Source organism: Rhizoctonia solani, chromosome 4, assembly GCF_016906535.1.
Source record: "Rhizoctonia solani chromosome 4, complete sequence".
NCBI classification, from domain to species: Eukaryota; Fungi; Basidiomycota; class Agaricomycetes; order Cantharellales; family Ceratobasidiaceae; genus Rhizoctonia; species Rhizoctonia solani.
This window is the reverse complement of record NC_057373.1, coordinates 1151217-1166577: the sequence shown is the minus strand read 5'-3', so window position 1 is coordinate 1166577 and position 15361 is coordinate 1151217. Positions and strand designations below refer to the sequence as shown.

The 15361-nt window shown below is 48.4% G+C and overlaps 5 protein-coding genes across 5 annotated transcripts; 1 reads left to right on the top strand and 4 right to left on the bottom strand.

Moving 5' to 3' along the window:
- Window positions 1-215: 215 nt before the first annotated feature.
- RhiXN_00369 (iron-sulfur cluster assembly accessory protein) lies at window positions 216-899 on the bottom strand (the record flags this gene model as incomplete). The annotated part of the gene is made up of 3 exons (XM_043320188.1): window positions 216-291; window positions 347-582; window positions 645-899. The coding sequence occupies 3 exons, from the start codon at window positions 897-899 to the stop codon at window positions 216-218; spliced, it is 567 nt and encodes a 188-aa protein (XP_043179200.1).
- Window positions 900-1765: 866 nt separating this feature from the next.
- Window positions 1766-3780, bottom strand: RhiXN_00368 (uncharacterized protein; the record flags this gene model as incomplete). Its single annotated transcript, XM_043320187.1, has 5 exons — window positions 1766-2081; window positions 2145-2351; window positions 2458-2529; window positions 2629-2678; window positions 2743-3780. 5 exons carry the CDS (start codon window positions 3778-3780, stop codon window positions 1766-1768), a joined length of 1683 nt encoding a protein of 560 aa, XP_043179199.1.
- Window positions 3781-4432: 652 nt separating this feature from the next.
- RhiXN_00367 (uncharacterized protein) lies at window positions 4433-8490 on the bottom strand (the record flags this gene model as incomplete). Its single annotated transcript, XM_043320186.1, has 13 exons — window positions 4433-5293; window positions 5344-5637; window positions 5694-6001; window positions 6054-6140; window positions 6188-6332; window positions 6381-6429; window positions 6483-6724; window positions 6782-7247; window positions 7372-7406; window positions 7686-7704; window positions 8164-8274; window positions 8321-8328; window positions 8386-8490. 13 exons carry the CDS (start codon window positions 8488-8490, stop codon window positions 4433-4435), a joined length of 2730 nt encoding a protein of 909 aa, XP_043179198.1.
- A 61-nt stretch (window positions 8491-8551) lies between these two features.
- On the top strand, window positions 8552-10175 carry RhiXN_00366 (uncharacterized protein; the record flags this gene model as incomplete). Its single annotated transcript, XM_043320185.1, has 4 exons — window positions 8552-8642; window positions 8920-9072; window positions 9123-10051; window positions 10110-10175. 4 exons carry the CDS (start codon window positions 8552-8554, stop codon window positions 10173-10175), a joined length of 1239 nt encoding a protein of 412 aa, XP_043179197.1.
- A 383-nt stretch (window positions 10176-10558) lies between these two features.
- RhiXN_00365 (chorismate synthase) lies at window positions 10559-12056 on the bottom strand (the record flags this gene model as incomplete). Its single annotated transcript, XM_043320184.1, has 6 exons — window positions 10559-10655; window positions 10713-10871; window positions 10927-11234; window positions 11284-11423; window positions 11477-11903; window positions 11967-12056. The coding sequence occupies 6 exons, from the start codon at window positions 12054-12056 to the stop codon at window positions 10559-10561; spliced, it is 1221 nt and encodes a 406-aa protein (XP_043179196.1).
- Window positions 12057-15361: the final 3305 nt, after the last annotated feature.

The window sequence follows — 15361 nt, the reverse complement described above, 5'->3', positions numbered from 1 at the left end:
GCGCTCACTACCTGTGTGAACAAGAAAACGCGACCACCAGCCACAAATGCAAACAAAAAGTCCTTTCATTATTTCTAAGAAATCTACAAGATACATACAATACATATGACAATGCATGACAACGATGATGTCAAAAGTGGATCCCGATGAAGACGATGGTATGCTAGTAGGGGGGTCTATGTGGATAAGGATAAGATAGTCTGAACGAAATTGCGCTATGTAGCAATATTGAATGATTCTCCGCATCCACATGCATCGACTACGTTTGGATTATTGAACACAAACTTCGAGCTGAATGATAAAGCGTGATTAGTGGACTGGCATACACAAGTATGCTGGTGCTCACCTCATACGGTCTTCATTCCAGTGCATTTCGCTCCCGATAATAGAGAAGAGTGCCTTGCTGTCAATCAAGACCTTTGCGCCATCTTGTTCCACTATTTCATCGAATCGTCCCGGCTTCTCAACATATTCAAGGTGGTAAGACATCCCAGCGCAGCCCTTATTCCTCACGCCGATCCGAATAAGCTGTGGAGTGGGTCCAGAGAGAAGCTGCTTCAACCGCCGAACGGCGTCGGGTGTCTGCCATCGTGCACCGTGTCAGCACATGATCATAAAAAAAAAGCTGTTATTGTGCCACTTACGAGAGTGAGAGCAGCTTTGGTTGCCCTTAGCCTAGGCTTTTCCCGTGTAGGGGATGGCGGTGGTGGTCTAGGACCTGCGGTTTGAGGTGCATGCGGCTCAGGCAAGTTTCGATCTATTATCGACGGCCTAACAGTAGGGGGTGAGTTCGCCAACGGCTGCTCCGGGCCAAAGATCGAGTGCTGAAGCCGACGTGCTTGGAATACAGGTCCTGGTGCACGCAAGCGAAGTGAAGTCCGCGCCAAGAGATGAGCCATATTGTTGGTTGTGTGTTTCTACTGGTCGTCGTTGAGTTCGGGATGTTGGCTCAAGGTCAGAGGACCAGTGCTGTAAAAGGTCGATGCCCGGATGGGGGCGGTGAGATTCTGGATGACTGAGCTGAGTCACACGTGATCCGGTTGTACAATTTGAAAAGGATTGAGACAGATGATCCAGCTCTGATTGGATAGTTGAAGCCACGTAAATGATACTCAATTAGGGTTCTGTGTACCCAGCGATGCTGCGGTATTTCAAATCTGCCGAGATTAGAATTCGCTTTATTGGACTGTGGACGGGAATTATCGGACCATGGTTGTTCCCCGCGCTTCGCAGCATATAAACAAGGGGAGGACCAAATCATTTGAGGCATCCAAATGAATTGGAAGGCTACTTACTCTAAATGTAATTAACTATGGGAGATAAGATATAGTTTATCACGTGCCAATGTTTGTGTGGCTACGTCTTGGTGGCTTGGGGGGGCGATAGCATACACACCCAGTTCATGTGCACAAAATAACATGCTGCATATTTAATTTGAGCTGGGGTTGCATAAGTTATTGTAGGAGCATTTGACGTGCACATGTTGCGGGTTTTGATAAGTTGGTCAACACGCAAAGCATGCCCAAGTGGCCAAAAACTAAGAGAAGTAGAATAGGGCCACCCAAAGCAGCCGCGGAGGGCCATGGATTTATAAACAGAAAGAACTTATAGAATCAACAAACGTGTGTAGCAGTGTCGAGTGACGCATCTTATATTCAAGGACGAACTTGGCATTGCCCCCGGGAAAAGCCAACGCACCAACTATGAGCCAAAATCGAATGCATGGAATGATATCAACGTAACAAGGGGGTTTAAAAGTAGGTTATCATGTGTCATCGGGGATTGGTTCCCCTCTATCCAACTCAGACAGGTCAGGATCTCCACCTGACTGACTCCTCCCCCGGTATATCCACCAAAACTGCTGTTCCGAGACGAGAAACTCATAGGACCATTCAACCACTTCCACCCCCTGTAATACGAGAATCGAAAGCGCTCGCAGTATCCACATTTTGAGTTGAGATTCTCCTTGAGGCAGGATTGTCCGCATCGGAGGCATAGCTCTTCGACAGACCATCTGAGACCATTCCTCACTTCCACCTTGTACCGCCGTCCTTGCAATAACCATGACTTCACTCTCCGATCTATTCGCATCCAGGCCAAGTCAAGAGATTAGCGTTTGTTATTCAAAACAATAGGACGCTCACCTCTGCGACAGGTCTGGGAATCTACTCTTACACACCCACATGGTGACTGGTTTTCCCGTCCGATGTGGTGTCGAAATATAAGAGTTGGCAACATCAGGTATTCGTCCGCGCCAAGGGTATTGTTCAGTCCGCTCTGCAATCCACTCCGCGCGTTTCTCCTCCCACCCGGGGTGTGTTTCGAGGCACTGTTGGGGCATGTATATGCGTCTGAGCTGCGACCGTTAGTTTGGCTCTGCATGCCGAAGGATAAAAGGAAGATAGAGTTGTGGGATGCTTCCAAAAAATTGAGTTGGGCAAGAAAAACTCCACATACGCTGTGTGTTCCCCTCTCGCACACGCATCAGCTGGCTGCGATTCAAGCAATAACGAAATGGCCGTCCCAGAGCTGCGTAAAGCGGATATAAACACAGAAAGGAAATGTACATATTCAGTTAGGCCGTTTTGATCGAATTATATCAAACGCCAAAAAAAAAACACAACTTACACGTTCAAGATCCCACTTGTCAATGATGTAGATACCATACCTCGGGGGATCTGGATCGTGTCATGCATTTTCCAAATGTCAATAAAGCTCCAGACCACCAACTCATGTACGTACCTCAAACTCCCACAAGAACCCGTTTGGGAGCAAGACGGGCTGTGGGCTTACTACACGCATGGCTATCCCTGCAAGCTCCGGATCCACTGCAGATGCATACGCGGCCGGTTGGCCGTCTAAAGTGGGGGAAACGACTCGGCGTCGGCAAAGATTGAATGCTGTACTTTGGTCTGGTTGCGTGGACGGAGGTGTACTGCTTGTATCAGCCATATGGCTCATACTTTGCGGTCCCATATTGGGTACTTCCATTCGCAGTGCGGGGTTATCGTACGCAGTGGCGCCTACATGCATTCCCATGCCCATAGGTGTAATTGCATAACCCATTGTTGGAGTGCCGGGCATAGGCCCTGGCATAACAGCTCCCATTCCTCCATGCATCGACATCGGCCGTGGCCTTGGCGACGGCGAAGGATACACATGATGTGGGTGAGAGTGTTGAGCATACGTTGGTGTTCTTGGGTGTGGAGGAAAGTTCGTTGATGTATGTAGACTTGGAGAATGTCCGTGTGCGATGAAACTCGGATATCCTATGTTTGGGGGCTGGGTATGGGATATATTTGGAGAATGGGGTAGGGGCTGAGAGTGTGAATGAACTAAGTTCGAGGAATGGGTATGCGGGGAATGTGTCTGGACAACACTCATATGAGGGATATTTGGCTGTTGTCCGGGATGACCAAGCGTTGCAGCGTGGGTGGGATGAGGCGAATGTGTGTGTAATCCATGAGGGTGTACAAATGCGGGCGTTGGGGAACCGTGTACAGGTCCTGGTTGAGACATCCGCGGCGGAGGATGTGTTACGCGGGGCGATTGTGTTCGCTGGCCCTGGTTTTGGTATTGTAGGTGTTGGTGTGATGGTACAGGGCTTCCGGTGCTTGGATTCGCAGTAGCTACGACGCCATTGTTAGTGCTATTATTCGAGCCTGTGTTCCCCCCAGTGTTTTTCCTGAACCTGGGTCCAGTGTTCGCGCTACTTTTATCGCGATGTCGGCTTTTGGATGGGCTGCCCTCGTTTGGAGGTAGCGGGGGTTGGTTCGACATATTAGTAATCTAGTTACTGGAAAAGTTGGCCGTCTCTCGTCCAATCGAAAATCTAAGAGCTGAAGCAAGAAAACAAGATATCCAAAGCCAGTTAACCCAGGCAGTCCCAATAGCAAGACCTGATACCAGAAGAAAGAGATAAGGGTCAGAGCAACAGTCAGATGATATAATAAAAATCCAAAAAGTGTGTCATGCACACCAAACCGATCGTGGATAGCTATGGGACCAGTCGGATCAGGCGCACTTGGACCAAGAAGTCTTTTCAGTCCCAGTTGACGTCCGGATTCGCAGCATCGTAACCCTGTCACAAGCCTTTGGTGTCATATATTACAAAACACTGTGGTTCCAATTGGGTCTCCCGTCCTGTCCGTTTTCTCGTGTACTAAATAAAATAAATAAATGAAATAAAAAGGTGTCTTGTATGCCAGTGTTGAAACCCAGATAGAGGAATGAGATTCAATGAGTGTATATCATTCAAATGAAAGAGTCAACATATGTCAAAGTAGTGATAGAAAAGAGCCAGCTTGTGAAAAAATACATTGCCAAACGAGGCGAAAAGGGAAGAAAAAAAAAATAAAAGTGACTAACACTCGACTAAAGAACGAAATTGTTCGTATAGTCCAAATAATTCAGGCCAGAGAAAAACAGAATGTTATGAATGGGTGATTCGAGGCCCGATGGGTGTTTCTGGTGACTGTTCAATGAAACTTGGTTCGTATGCGCTCGAAGCCCGACTACCACTTCCGTGTGGTGACGGGGGCCCTGGGTCGATCGATTTTCGTGGTACGATCCCCAATATACTTAGAGTTCCAATATCCGTCGAATAATCTGTCACAGCGCCTCGCCTAGGGACCGTTGGTGGGGGCCCTCGCAGACTACGCCTAGGCCCTGGTGCTTGTGATACCGAATCACTCGGCCCAGGCTCGTCATCGTCGTGCCATGTTCTCCCACCATGCAGAGAAGAAGGAACAGGTGATCCAGGTTCTCGGTCCCGTGCCCGCGGCATGCTTACGATACGCTCAAACTCGGAGAAGGGGTCATCTGGATCCATGGGTGGCAGCGGCTGTGTGGGCGGTCTCGAGTCATCTGCGCGTCGTGCGCGTTCGATTGCGCTCCCATAATCGCTCACGCTCAACGTGTTAGGCCTTCTTCTAGGGGAGGGGTAAAACGCACGAGAACTAATATCAGACCGCCTCGAGATGAAAGATGGTGGGACCCTCTGAGCGCGGGAAAACCCGTAGTCCATCGCTCCTCGACGGAGAAAAGGGGAGCGACCTAGCCCGTCTTCCGTTCTAACAGCAACGTTCCAAGCGCTGGGATCCTGTAGAACTGCTTCACGCTCTTGTCGCGCAATGACTTGAGCATACGAACGCATGACCAGCAAACTGACTATCGCCCAATTGATTTCGAGCCAAAGCGAACCACCAAAGAGAAGGTTGTGCTTTGCTGCACCAAGGACGAGGCCGATGGTGGAGATTATGCAGGTAAGCGCGACGGCCGATGTGTATAAAAGCTATAAATTGATTAATCGCTACTGAATGAACTCAAACCGGCGTGCCTTACCTCGTCTTTCATGACCGTCCGAAGAAGTATCATCTTGGGCATGCGCATAATCCCACTAAAAGTTTGTCTCTCCATTATGCTTCTTGTTCCCCGCGAAGTTTTTCCCCGTGAGCGAGCCCCTGTCCCCGTTCGAGCCGATTCAATGCCGGTTGCTAGCCCAGTTCTGCTGTCCACCAGAGCAAGCTCAGGCATGGGATTCGGTTTCTCAGGTAATGTCCCAAATGCACTGCGGTTTGGATGAGGGATAGGTTCTTCCCCGTGAACGGACGACTTGCGTGGAATAGGACACCTGGACTAGTTGGACGAGACTGTAAGTTGGGTGCGTCTCCCCGTTTCCAGATGGCCGATACAATCTTCGACCTCCAAGTTTCTACAGGGTGAACATTATCATCGATGGTTCCCTGGTTGTTGGGAGATTGGTTTGTTGGTAAGAACTCGGGACTACCTGGGCCGCCAGGACCTGTACCGATATGGCTATCGGGTACATAGTCCCACCAACCACGCTTCTCCTGAACGGCCTGGGCTTGCATTGTTTCTCCGGTCCGAGGAGAAGCGATAGGCGCAACTGCTGAAGCTACACCTACCGCGCTAGACAGTGCGATAGACATGCGGCCTTGCGTAGCGGACCTCCTGGATGATCTAATGACCGCATACAAGACTGAAAGACTGGGCGTCAGGCATGTGGAACCCGTAGAAAACGATTGACGCACAACAACAGAAGATGAAAACGGTTTCAACGAATTGAAGTAATAGAGCGGTATTGATAAACGGCGTAGTGGCCATATTGAGACAGTCACCTATAGAACTGTCAGAAGATCACAGAGGGCAACTGAATCGAACTAACCGCTCAAGTCACGAGTGACGCTGGTCGAGGGGAGGCCAACAATATAGAGAACGTACGCCGCGAGCTGTATTATTCCTATTACAGCTAGCACAAATCTAGACCGCTCTAAACATCGATAGGCTTTCATTCCAAGAATGAAAGTTATCTAATGGCAAATTAGAGTTACATCCTTTCTGGTAGTGGAACAGCGTACCAAAATGCTGTAAGAGATTTCCAAAGCAATGTATGAAATAATCTGGATCCTGGAAGGAGGTGATTGAGTGTCAGAGGAAACGGAAAATTAGATAATACATACGCTCTGCAATCCGTTACCTTGCTAAAGAAACCAGCAGCTATAGGTATGAACCTCACTGGCCCCCACATTTGGCTAATGAGCAAGAGCCAGAAGAGTGTCCTATCCCGAGAGCTTGTGCGTCTGAGGTAGTCTATCGATGCGAAAATGTTCCGGATGAAGAGCATCAATAGTGCACCTGTAATAAATATGCGTATATGCTCGTTTGTGGACGATTGGATGTACAGGGGCGTGACGAGCGAACCCTACGAATGATACCCCATCAGCAATCCATGACTTAAAGTCATAAAAGTGTTACATACATCTCCATAGGCAGCATAAGCGGGGAGGTAAGCATCAAGGTTGGCCGGACGCGGTGAAGGGAAGGTATCGACAGTGAGAGTGGTAGTGAACGGAATGATACCGACGGTACGAGTGGCAGTAGTGAGCGGAGGGAGCATAGTGGCCGTGACGATGGATGATACTTCGCCATTTGGAAGTGTTGTAAGTATCGTTGTGGTCACAGGAGTTGCGGAAGGGAGTGCGGTTGACATGTTCTCTGACGGAAGCAAGGTTGTTAGGGAAGATCCTCCGTTTACTGTGGTAATAGCCGAATTCGTTGGACGAACTGCTCTTGGTAAGGGAGAGGCACCGATGGGAAGAGTAGTGGTAGAAACGACGCCGTTCGTAGTGACAGGACACACAAATTGGAATGTGGTAATAACACGGATGTTTTGCGACATGGAGGCGACGTCGCCTTGCAGATCCGGTTGAACCTCACCAGGAGAGCTGCATCAACAATGCGTCCTGCGCGCTGAAGATTAGTGGAATATTTTCGTACGGAGCACAAAAAGTTGGAATCAGCGATCAGCCAGTTTGATTTCAAGTAAATTTCAGATTAAATCCAACTCACCGAGTAAAAGAGCGTGTGGACCAGCCTAATCGATCCTGCGATGGCGGGTAAGGTGAAAAGCAGTCAGAGCAGATTCACCTAAGGTGGGGAGAGGGGGCGCAGTAAGAGTCAGAGGAGGTGAGCGTACTCACTGTCGCAATGACAGAACGTGTACCCACAGCAACCTACGACAGATTGCTGGACTCAACGTCGCCACCACACCAGGCTAAAAATTAATTACAGATACAAACGACGTAAATCGTCTTGTATTCCAAGCGTTCCGGAGGCGCAAACTGGTGGTTGTGTCAAGCAAGCCAGACAACGTTGTTACTCACATCCTCGAGCTCGGTGATCCTTTCCCCGACCATCAATCAAGTCAGGTGCTACCGGAATCGTTACGATCACGGAACCACCCCCGGCCCAAACGACAACCGAAGGATCCATCATCTTCCCCCTCCCCCCGCGTTCCTCGTGATCGTCCGACAACTGCCGTGATTATACATAAAAGTTCTAGTATTGATATTGCACGACTCAAGCGCAAAGCCATGCATTACGCACTTCAATACGTATGTCTATGGAATATAAACATTGCAACCCGAGAATTATGCGTTTCATCAGTTATAAGAGTGGGGGTACAAACGATAAATATTCCCGTGGGCTCGGGCTCCTCTACTTTCAGCCTAGTCCGTTTTCCGGTGTTCTACAAGTTTCCTTCGCCCAATTTTCAGCATCCAAGCGACCCTACGTGTAGAAAAGGGTGGATAACAATGGGCCTAGTTCTTGACATCATTATTCCGTTAAACCTGGTCTTACCTAGTTAGAAACAAGAATAAGGTAAATGTGATGTTGCCGTGCGTTGTCGCATTCCAACTCCCAGGGGTATAGGCCACGTCTGCAGGCAGGGCAACAAATGTCCCCAAAACGCTAGAAAAAAGTCAATCAGAATCACTACTGGGGCGCTAGTACGTACTGGGTGATCTATCATTTGAATGATTAATAATGTCATACCCTCAAGCTTGTTGTGAGTGAACTTACATCCGCAATAGCCAGCGCGACTAAAGTAGCTCCAACAATTTTCTCCTGCGATATTTGATCATGAGGCAATGCATCACGTATAGCTCGAAAGACGAATGAGGACATTAAACTAAGCAGCATATAGCCTGGTAACAAGTATACCAGAACGGTTAGTCTCGATAAGTAGATGGATGAAGACTTCTTCAAAGGCAAACTAACAATTGGCGAGCTGAAGTACCGCCATCCTTGCGCGGGTGTCTACGTCAGAATCGGGAACTGTAGGCAAACCTGGAACAAGCTGGTTATAAAACCATGTTGCGCCTGGGAATATAAATGTAACAATTGCAGGCGTGATAGTAGACAAAGGTTCCAAGTGCAAAAATACAAACTTATAGAGTCCGCCGAGTGCCCAACGAGGCTCAGCCATCTTTTTTCGAGAATGGCTATAGTCAAACACAAACGTTCACCACACAGGCTGTCAATCCACGGATCGGCGCTTATGACATTCTCGACATGAAGCTTACCTCATGACGGGATGTGTGATCTCATCTACAGTCACAACGATCCTCATGCCAGAATCAGACGAAAGCAGCTCAGGCTCCAGTTGGCCAACAAAGTCAGGAGATAACACCAACACACCCGCCGCGCCTTTCCAATGGACACTCAAGACTAAGCATGAAGAAGACCAGGAGTATCTTACAAGACTAGGTACATATTTTCATATGTTTCGACATGTTCACTCTAAACACCCCTCCCAGAGGCCAAGCTTAAGCGGATGCAACAGCCTGACCCACAGATGCGCGGTTCGACGCAGAAATTTCCAGCAGCAGAGCCATCAGAAATTGAGAGCGATTCAGACTCTGCTAGCGAAACCCTTGAGAGTGAGAATGAACAGCACCATGTACCTCCCACTGTAGACGACGACCCAGGAATACACCTACTTTACGATCATCCTGGAGAATCCCCCAACTCGCCCTCGTCGAGCCCAGTTGTTCATACGGTCGCTGTGGACCCCCCTGACCCCGCCGACCCAACAGCCATAATCCCTCTGGAAGCAAACGGTGATCCCGAGCATGAACTGCAGCCTCAGTTCGAAACAACCAATCAGCCCCCTCCCTCTCGAAGTAGGCTTGTGCACTTCCGATCTCGTGTTCGAATCGCGTCTACCATACGTAGTCCCACCAATCATGGCTCTCGTTCGTCCTCTATATCTGAATCTTCTTCCGTGTCTGCACCTCTTCGAGGCCCTACAGAGGAGAGCATACTATCCAGAGGAGCCGCTGGCCGTATATTCGGGGTTGGCCCTGTTTCCGCTGCGCACGCCGTTGGGAGTGGTATTCATCCCGGAGAGAGTTTAAGTGAGATGATGAGCGCCGAGGCGGCGAGTTTGTGGTTAAATCGGCGACGGCCGAGTTCAACGCGAGGCCGGAACACACGCAAGGCCCGCGGTAGGAGAGACGAATCAGAAGAGGAGCGCACTGATATTGACAACGAGGCCGATGAGCGAACAGGTTTAGTAAGTCATCCGAGGGTAGCCCGTTATGGTGCAACGCCTCAAATGAGTACTACGATGGTTGCGAGAGAGATCGATGTTGACGCGGAACTGGACCGTGCAAGGCGAGCAGCAAGGAAAACTGAGGAAGATGTCATATTTGGGCCGTGGCCAAAGAGACTCATGAACTGGAATGTGAGTGATAAATTTTTTTGCCCCACGTATACGAAACACAGTTCTAACCAAGCTATAGTGGTGGTTATATAAAGTTGAACAATTCACATGTGGGTTATGTGTAGACGATCCCTATGCCGAGTAATCTTTTGGGCATGCGCTTTTTGGTTTCATATAGTATCTGCTATTGGGTACCAGATTGGGGTAAAACACGCGAACATTTACATGTACAGTATCCATTTATCTTCCGAGTTAGATACGGTGTTATTCCTTTCCTTCGTCGTTGTACTAATTAATCATCGCTTTCGTAGTCGTGTGTATTACAGTCCCATTTTCTTTTTGCTTCGTATCAAAAACGATATTCAAGCCAAATATGATATGAATTTCTAGAAATACTGCACAATACACCGAGATTCAAGAATACACACAAGTTACACAGTAATGAGCGTTGTGCAAATAACAATTCCTACTGACTACCGAACAACGACCATCGGGGTTTGTGCCAGCACTCGGCGCGACGGAAGCCGCTTATCTACGTCCGGGGAACACCATGGTAGGAGGGAGAGTCGTAACGGGAGGGAGGAGGTTGGCAGCAGTGTTGCGGCCCTGCTGGAGCAAGAGTTGGCTGAAGGAAACAATTCAATCAGTCATATTTCATATCTCCAGGCTTATGCACACTCACTCAAGGACAACGATAGCGGCCATGGCCTCAACGATAGGAATGGCACGAGGGACAACGCAAGGGTCGTGGCGGCCACGAGCGGCGAGGGAACCGGCAGTACCGTTGTACTGGGCGGTAGACTGAGCCTGAGAGATCGTTGCTGGGGACTTGAAGCCAAGGCTAGTTAAATGCCATGTAAGTACCGTATTTATAGAGTTCATTTAAGGTAGCTTACCGGAAGTAGATGTCTTCGCCGTTGGTGATACCACCCTGGATACCTCCAGACCAGTTGGTGGTGGTGCGGAGGCGGCCTCCCTCGCTCGCGACGAAGGGGTCGTTGTGGCGCGACCCTGGAACCTCGCAGCCCTTGAAACCGGAGCCGATTTCGAAGCCCTTGGTGGCGGGGATAGAGAGCATGGCATGAGCGAGCTCAGCTTCAAACTTATCGAACACAGGCTCCCCGAGGCCGGCAGGTACGTTGCGGATAACACAGACAACAGTACCACCGATGGAATCCTGGGCTTCCTTGGCACGAAGGATGCGCTATATAGGGAATAAGATAGATATCCTCTGACCACTCAGAACTACCTACCTGGGTCATCTTTTCAGAAGTCTCAGGGTGAGGGCAGCGAGTAGTGTATTTGTCGACCTCCTCGCGAGTGACAGTCTGAAGGAGCTTGACGTACTCAGGGGAGAGAGCGTCCTCAGCAAAGTCGGGGTCCTCGCTCTCGCCTGTATGCGGTATTTAATATTGATATAAACTTAAGAGACACTATAATACTTACCAGTGGCGGCAGCACCAGTGCTGCTAGGGATATGAATTTTGCCGACGGAGGCGACGAAAGCAACGATTTCGATGCCAAAGGCAATCTTCAAGTACTTCTCGGCAATGGCACCAGCAGCAACACGGCCGATGGTCTCACGGGCCGAAGAGCGCCCCCCACCGGAAGAAGCCTTAACACCGTACTTCTCGAGGTAGGTGTAGTCGGCATGAGAGGGACGGGGGTAGAAGTCGGTCTCGGTGTAATCGTGAGGGCGCTGGTCCTGGTTGCGGACTTGGAGAGCGATCGGGGTACCAAGCGTAACACCGTGCTCCACACCCGAGTGGATGACGACTTGGTCCTTCTCATCACGGGGGGTAGTCAAGTTAGACTGACCAGGACGGCGGCGGGTCAATTGGGTCTGAACGTCAGCCTCGACGAGTTGCATGCCCTGTGTTAAACGCCAAGGTAATCAGTGGCCATCGGATATATTCGAAAATAACCGATTACTCACAGGAGGGACACCGTCGACAATGCATCCGACGGAGGGGCAGTGAGATTCACCGTAGGTGGTGACACGGAAGGCGCGACCGAAAGTAGACATGGTAGTGTAGGTTGTTAAGTATTAAAATTTATTGAAGAGAGGTGTTGCAATCAAGACAGCAAGCTTGCGTAGAAGGCGTAGAAGATAGAAGCTAGGTTGGTACTGACAGCAAATACCGACCGAGCTGGGGTATTTTGTAGGTTTTGGGAGCAGGCAGGTATGTGTTAGGGTGGGAAGTTTGAGATTGCAATGTAGTAGTTAGATCCTATCGTGTGAAAGCTATAGCGAGCTCACCTGGGAGTTCAAGTTGCCAGTGGGAGAGCTGAGGTGCGCGTTTGCTTGTATATGGGCTCAGCTTGGGCCTCAGTCCCGCACTTTATGTGGTTTGGACCCTGATCGGACTGGATTCAGATTCCGGCCATAGACGCCGGACCCAGAATTGTAAGTGGGAGAATAAGCCCATAACTCATAATGAGTACCACCTTCTTGAATGATATCGGAACTTAGAGCCAATGGATAGTATTTCTCATAAAAAAGATTCCCAAAAAGGGACATTACAATCGGTTCTTTTGCCTCATTGCAAGTATATTACAGATATGCTCCGCCCGTATACCCGACTATCGCCTCTATTCCAAAGTGACTGAATGTTCTGTTCGACGTCACTTAGATGGCTCGATGCCACACTGCCATGGCGGTCGGTACTTCAAAGCTCATTGACGTATGAGTCTCCGAGGAGATACAGTCTGCCAAGGCTGTGATGGCAGCGTCTACAGGTTGATCGGAGCAGGAACCAAAGCGATGTCAATTGAAATCACTCCGATGCTGGCGGATGGCGCCACGGATGGCTGTTTGATAGTATTACATTGAGCCACCGCAGCTGGAATTCCTCACTTAGAGACGAGGTAAGAACCGAGCCGTTGCCCCCGCAATGCGTTGATCCGGAAATAGTATGACGCTAAAGGCCCATATCATTTTCACATATTCCAGTAAATTCATCAATCGATATACTATATGCCGTAGGTTGCATTTTCATCTCATTTGTTCCCTTATACCCACACCCCACGATGTTCAATAGAGCTCTGATCTCAACCCGATTTGAGATTGAATTACAGCCCGGTTATATTCGTCCCATTAATTATACTAGTTACCCCCCCCCCCATTTTAATGCCCGTTGGTTTCATAATTCGATTGGGGGAGGTCACAAACTTCCAAGTTCCAAGCAATCTGGTGGGCTCCTTACACGCTGTCACGTGATACTGTCCATGCTTCTCCAACAGGGACTTTACGATCTATCCCAATCCAACTGGAGAACAAGCCGACCTCTCAGTTAACCAATAGACATAAGCTCGAGAATTTGTGTACCCAATATTAACACCCGTGATACAAAACTGTAAGGATTTACAATTACAAGCACTTCCATTCTCGAGCCCAGCTACTTCGCCTCCTCAAGCCTTTCACTTGTACGTAGTCCGAGAAATGAATATTATTACGGAGCACTTAATTTTTTATATTAATTATGATATATGGAGCACCGATCAATGAGAGCTGCTGGACAGCATTATGATTAGCTCTCCGATGAACCAGCCCCATTTCATAATCCGTTGTCGGTATTTGGTACTTCTCGTATCCCGCGCAGCCACGATACACGTACCTAATGGAACAAAACGACCGGAATAAATGCAAAACTGTACAAGGTTGAGTAATGATATTATGGACGAGGCTGCGTTTCAAAGGTTCCCTAACGCCTTCCTATATGCTTTGATCACGATCCCTACCAAAGTTTGCAGTTACTTTGCAGGTGATACTTTAGCATATGATCTATCTCGATTGCTACACTTCTTTATCAGCTGTAGCTGTTCCGACCGACACTTGATTATCATCAGTGGTAGACTTTGAATCTCACTACATGACTGGGTGCACGCACCGACCTATCCCTCTCGCATATACCTTCTGTAGTACCATCTGGAAAAAAAATACTTACATTTTGACGTACAGGCCATCTCGAGGCTGAGGCACCTGGAAAGGATGACGTTGCGGTGAAAGAATACGGAAACGATCAGATACCAATGTGCAATCAGTACTCGTCACCCAGGTTTGGGATTGTGAGCATGTGAGTGAGTGATCCGCGTGGAGTGCCACTGCTAGGTGACGTGTAAGCATGTACTCATGTCAGATAGTGAGGGATATCGTAAGGCCTAGACTCAGAGATCTGCTCGGAGTCGATAGTTTGATACTCTAGGATACACCCTGGCCATATATTACATGCGTGAGGGAATACATATGTATATTAAGATTTGAACAGGAGACTTGAACTCAAACTTTCTTATGGTTATATATTTAACTGTAATACCCTAGAATCATTCTATTAAGGTATTGCTATACAAGATTGAGGTTACATCTCAGCTCACGGACCCACATAACTGAATTAAGATCGAGACGACGCCCATGATATTAACCAAGTGAGAATGCACGCGTCCCACTATCCCTCCTAAGTAACGCCTATCCCCGAAACAAACCTGCTTGTGTGTCGATCGGAAACTAACAGTAGTGTACAACTGAAGAGCTCGTCAACCGAGTGATCGGCAGAACGAATTTTCTAAAGAAATGTTTCGAATTTTAGTTGACCTATCATAGTTTGGCTATTGTTCTCACTTGAATACACCAAAACGTGTATGGTGTTCTCGTTACGTGACTGACTTATATGCATGTCATTTCCAGAGCCTTCAAGTACCAGGATAACATAATTCTTAGTAGTAGCATTAGTCCCACAACAAACAGAGGTTTAGGCCGCGTACGGACATATCATTTTGAAACATCAGTTGACTGTATGTTTCAAAACACATGAACGGGTCGGCAATAAGACGTACTAAGGTGGCCGTTTACTACGCCAATAATTTGGCGCACATTGTGCCGCCCATTTGGTTGGAAACAAATTTGATAATTTGAACGGCACTACACCACAGGACCTTTGTAAATATCTGAGGCACACTGATGGCAAGCGCGGGCTTCATCATGCAGATCTCAGCAACGCTCGATATTCCTGTTAATCGCTATATATATTGGCGAACGTGACTGCATAGGCGTCTGCGCTCTGGGTCTATAGGGTCTGTAACCTAGGCTTTCAAATTCAAGGATCTTCACACTGATGTATATATGCGCAGCGACTTTGCCTCAGTTATATGAGTACGAGTCCCGAGGGTGTATTAATATCATATGGGGTCACCGCTTCAATTATACCAGCATCAAATAAGCTAAGGACGATAGTAGACCAATCAATCTAAACGAATGTATACACGGAGTACGATGTTCATAAAGTTTACACATACTCGTATAGAGGTCCTTCTACCAACTGTACTTGAACGACT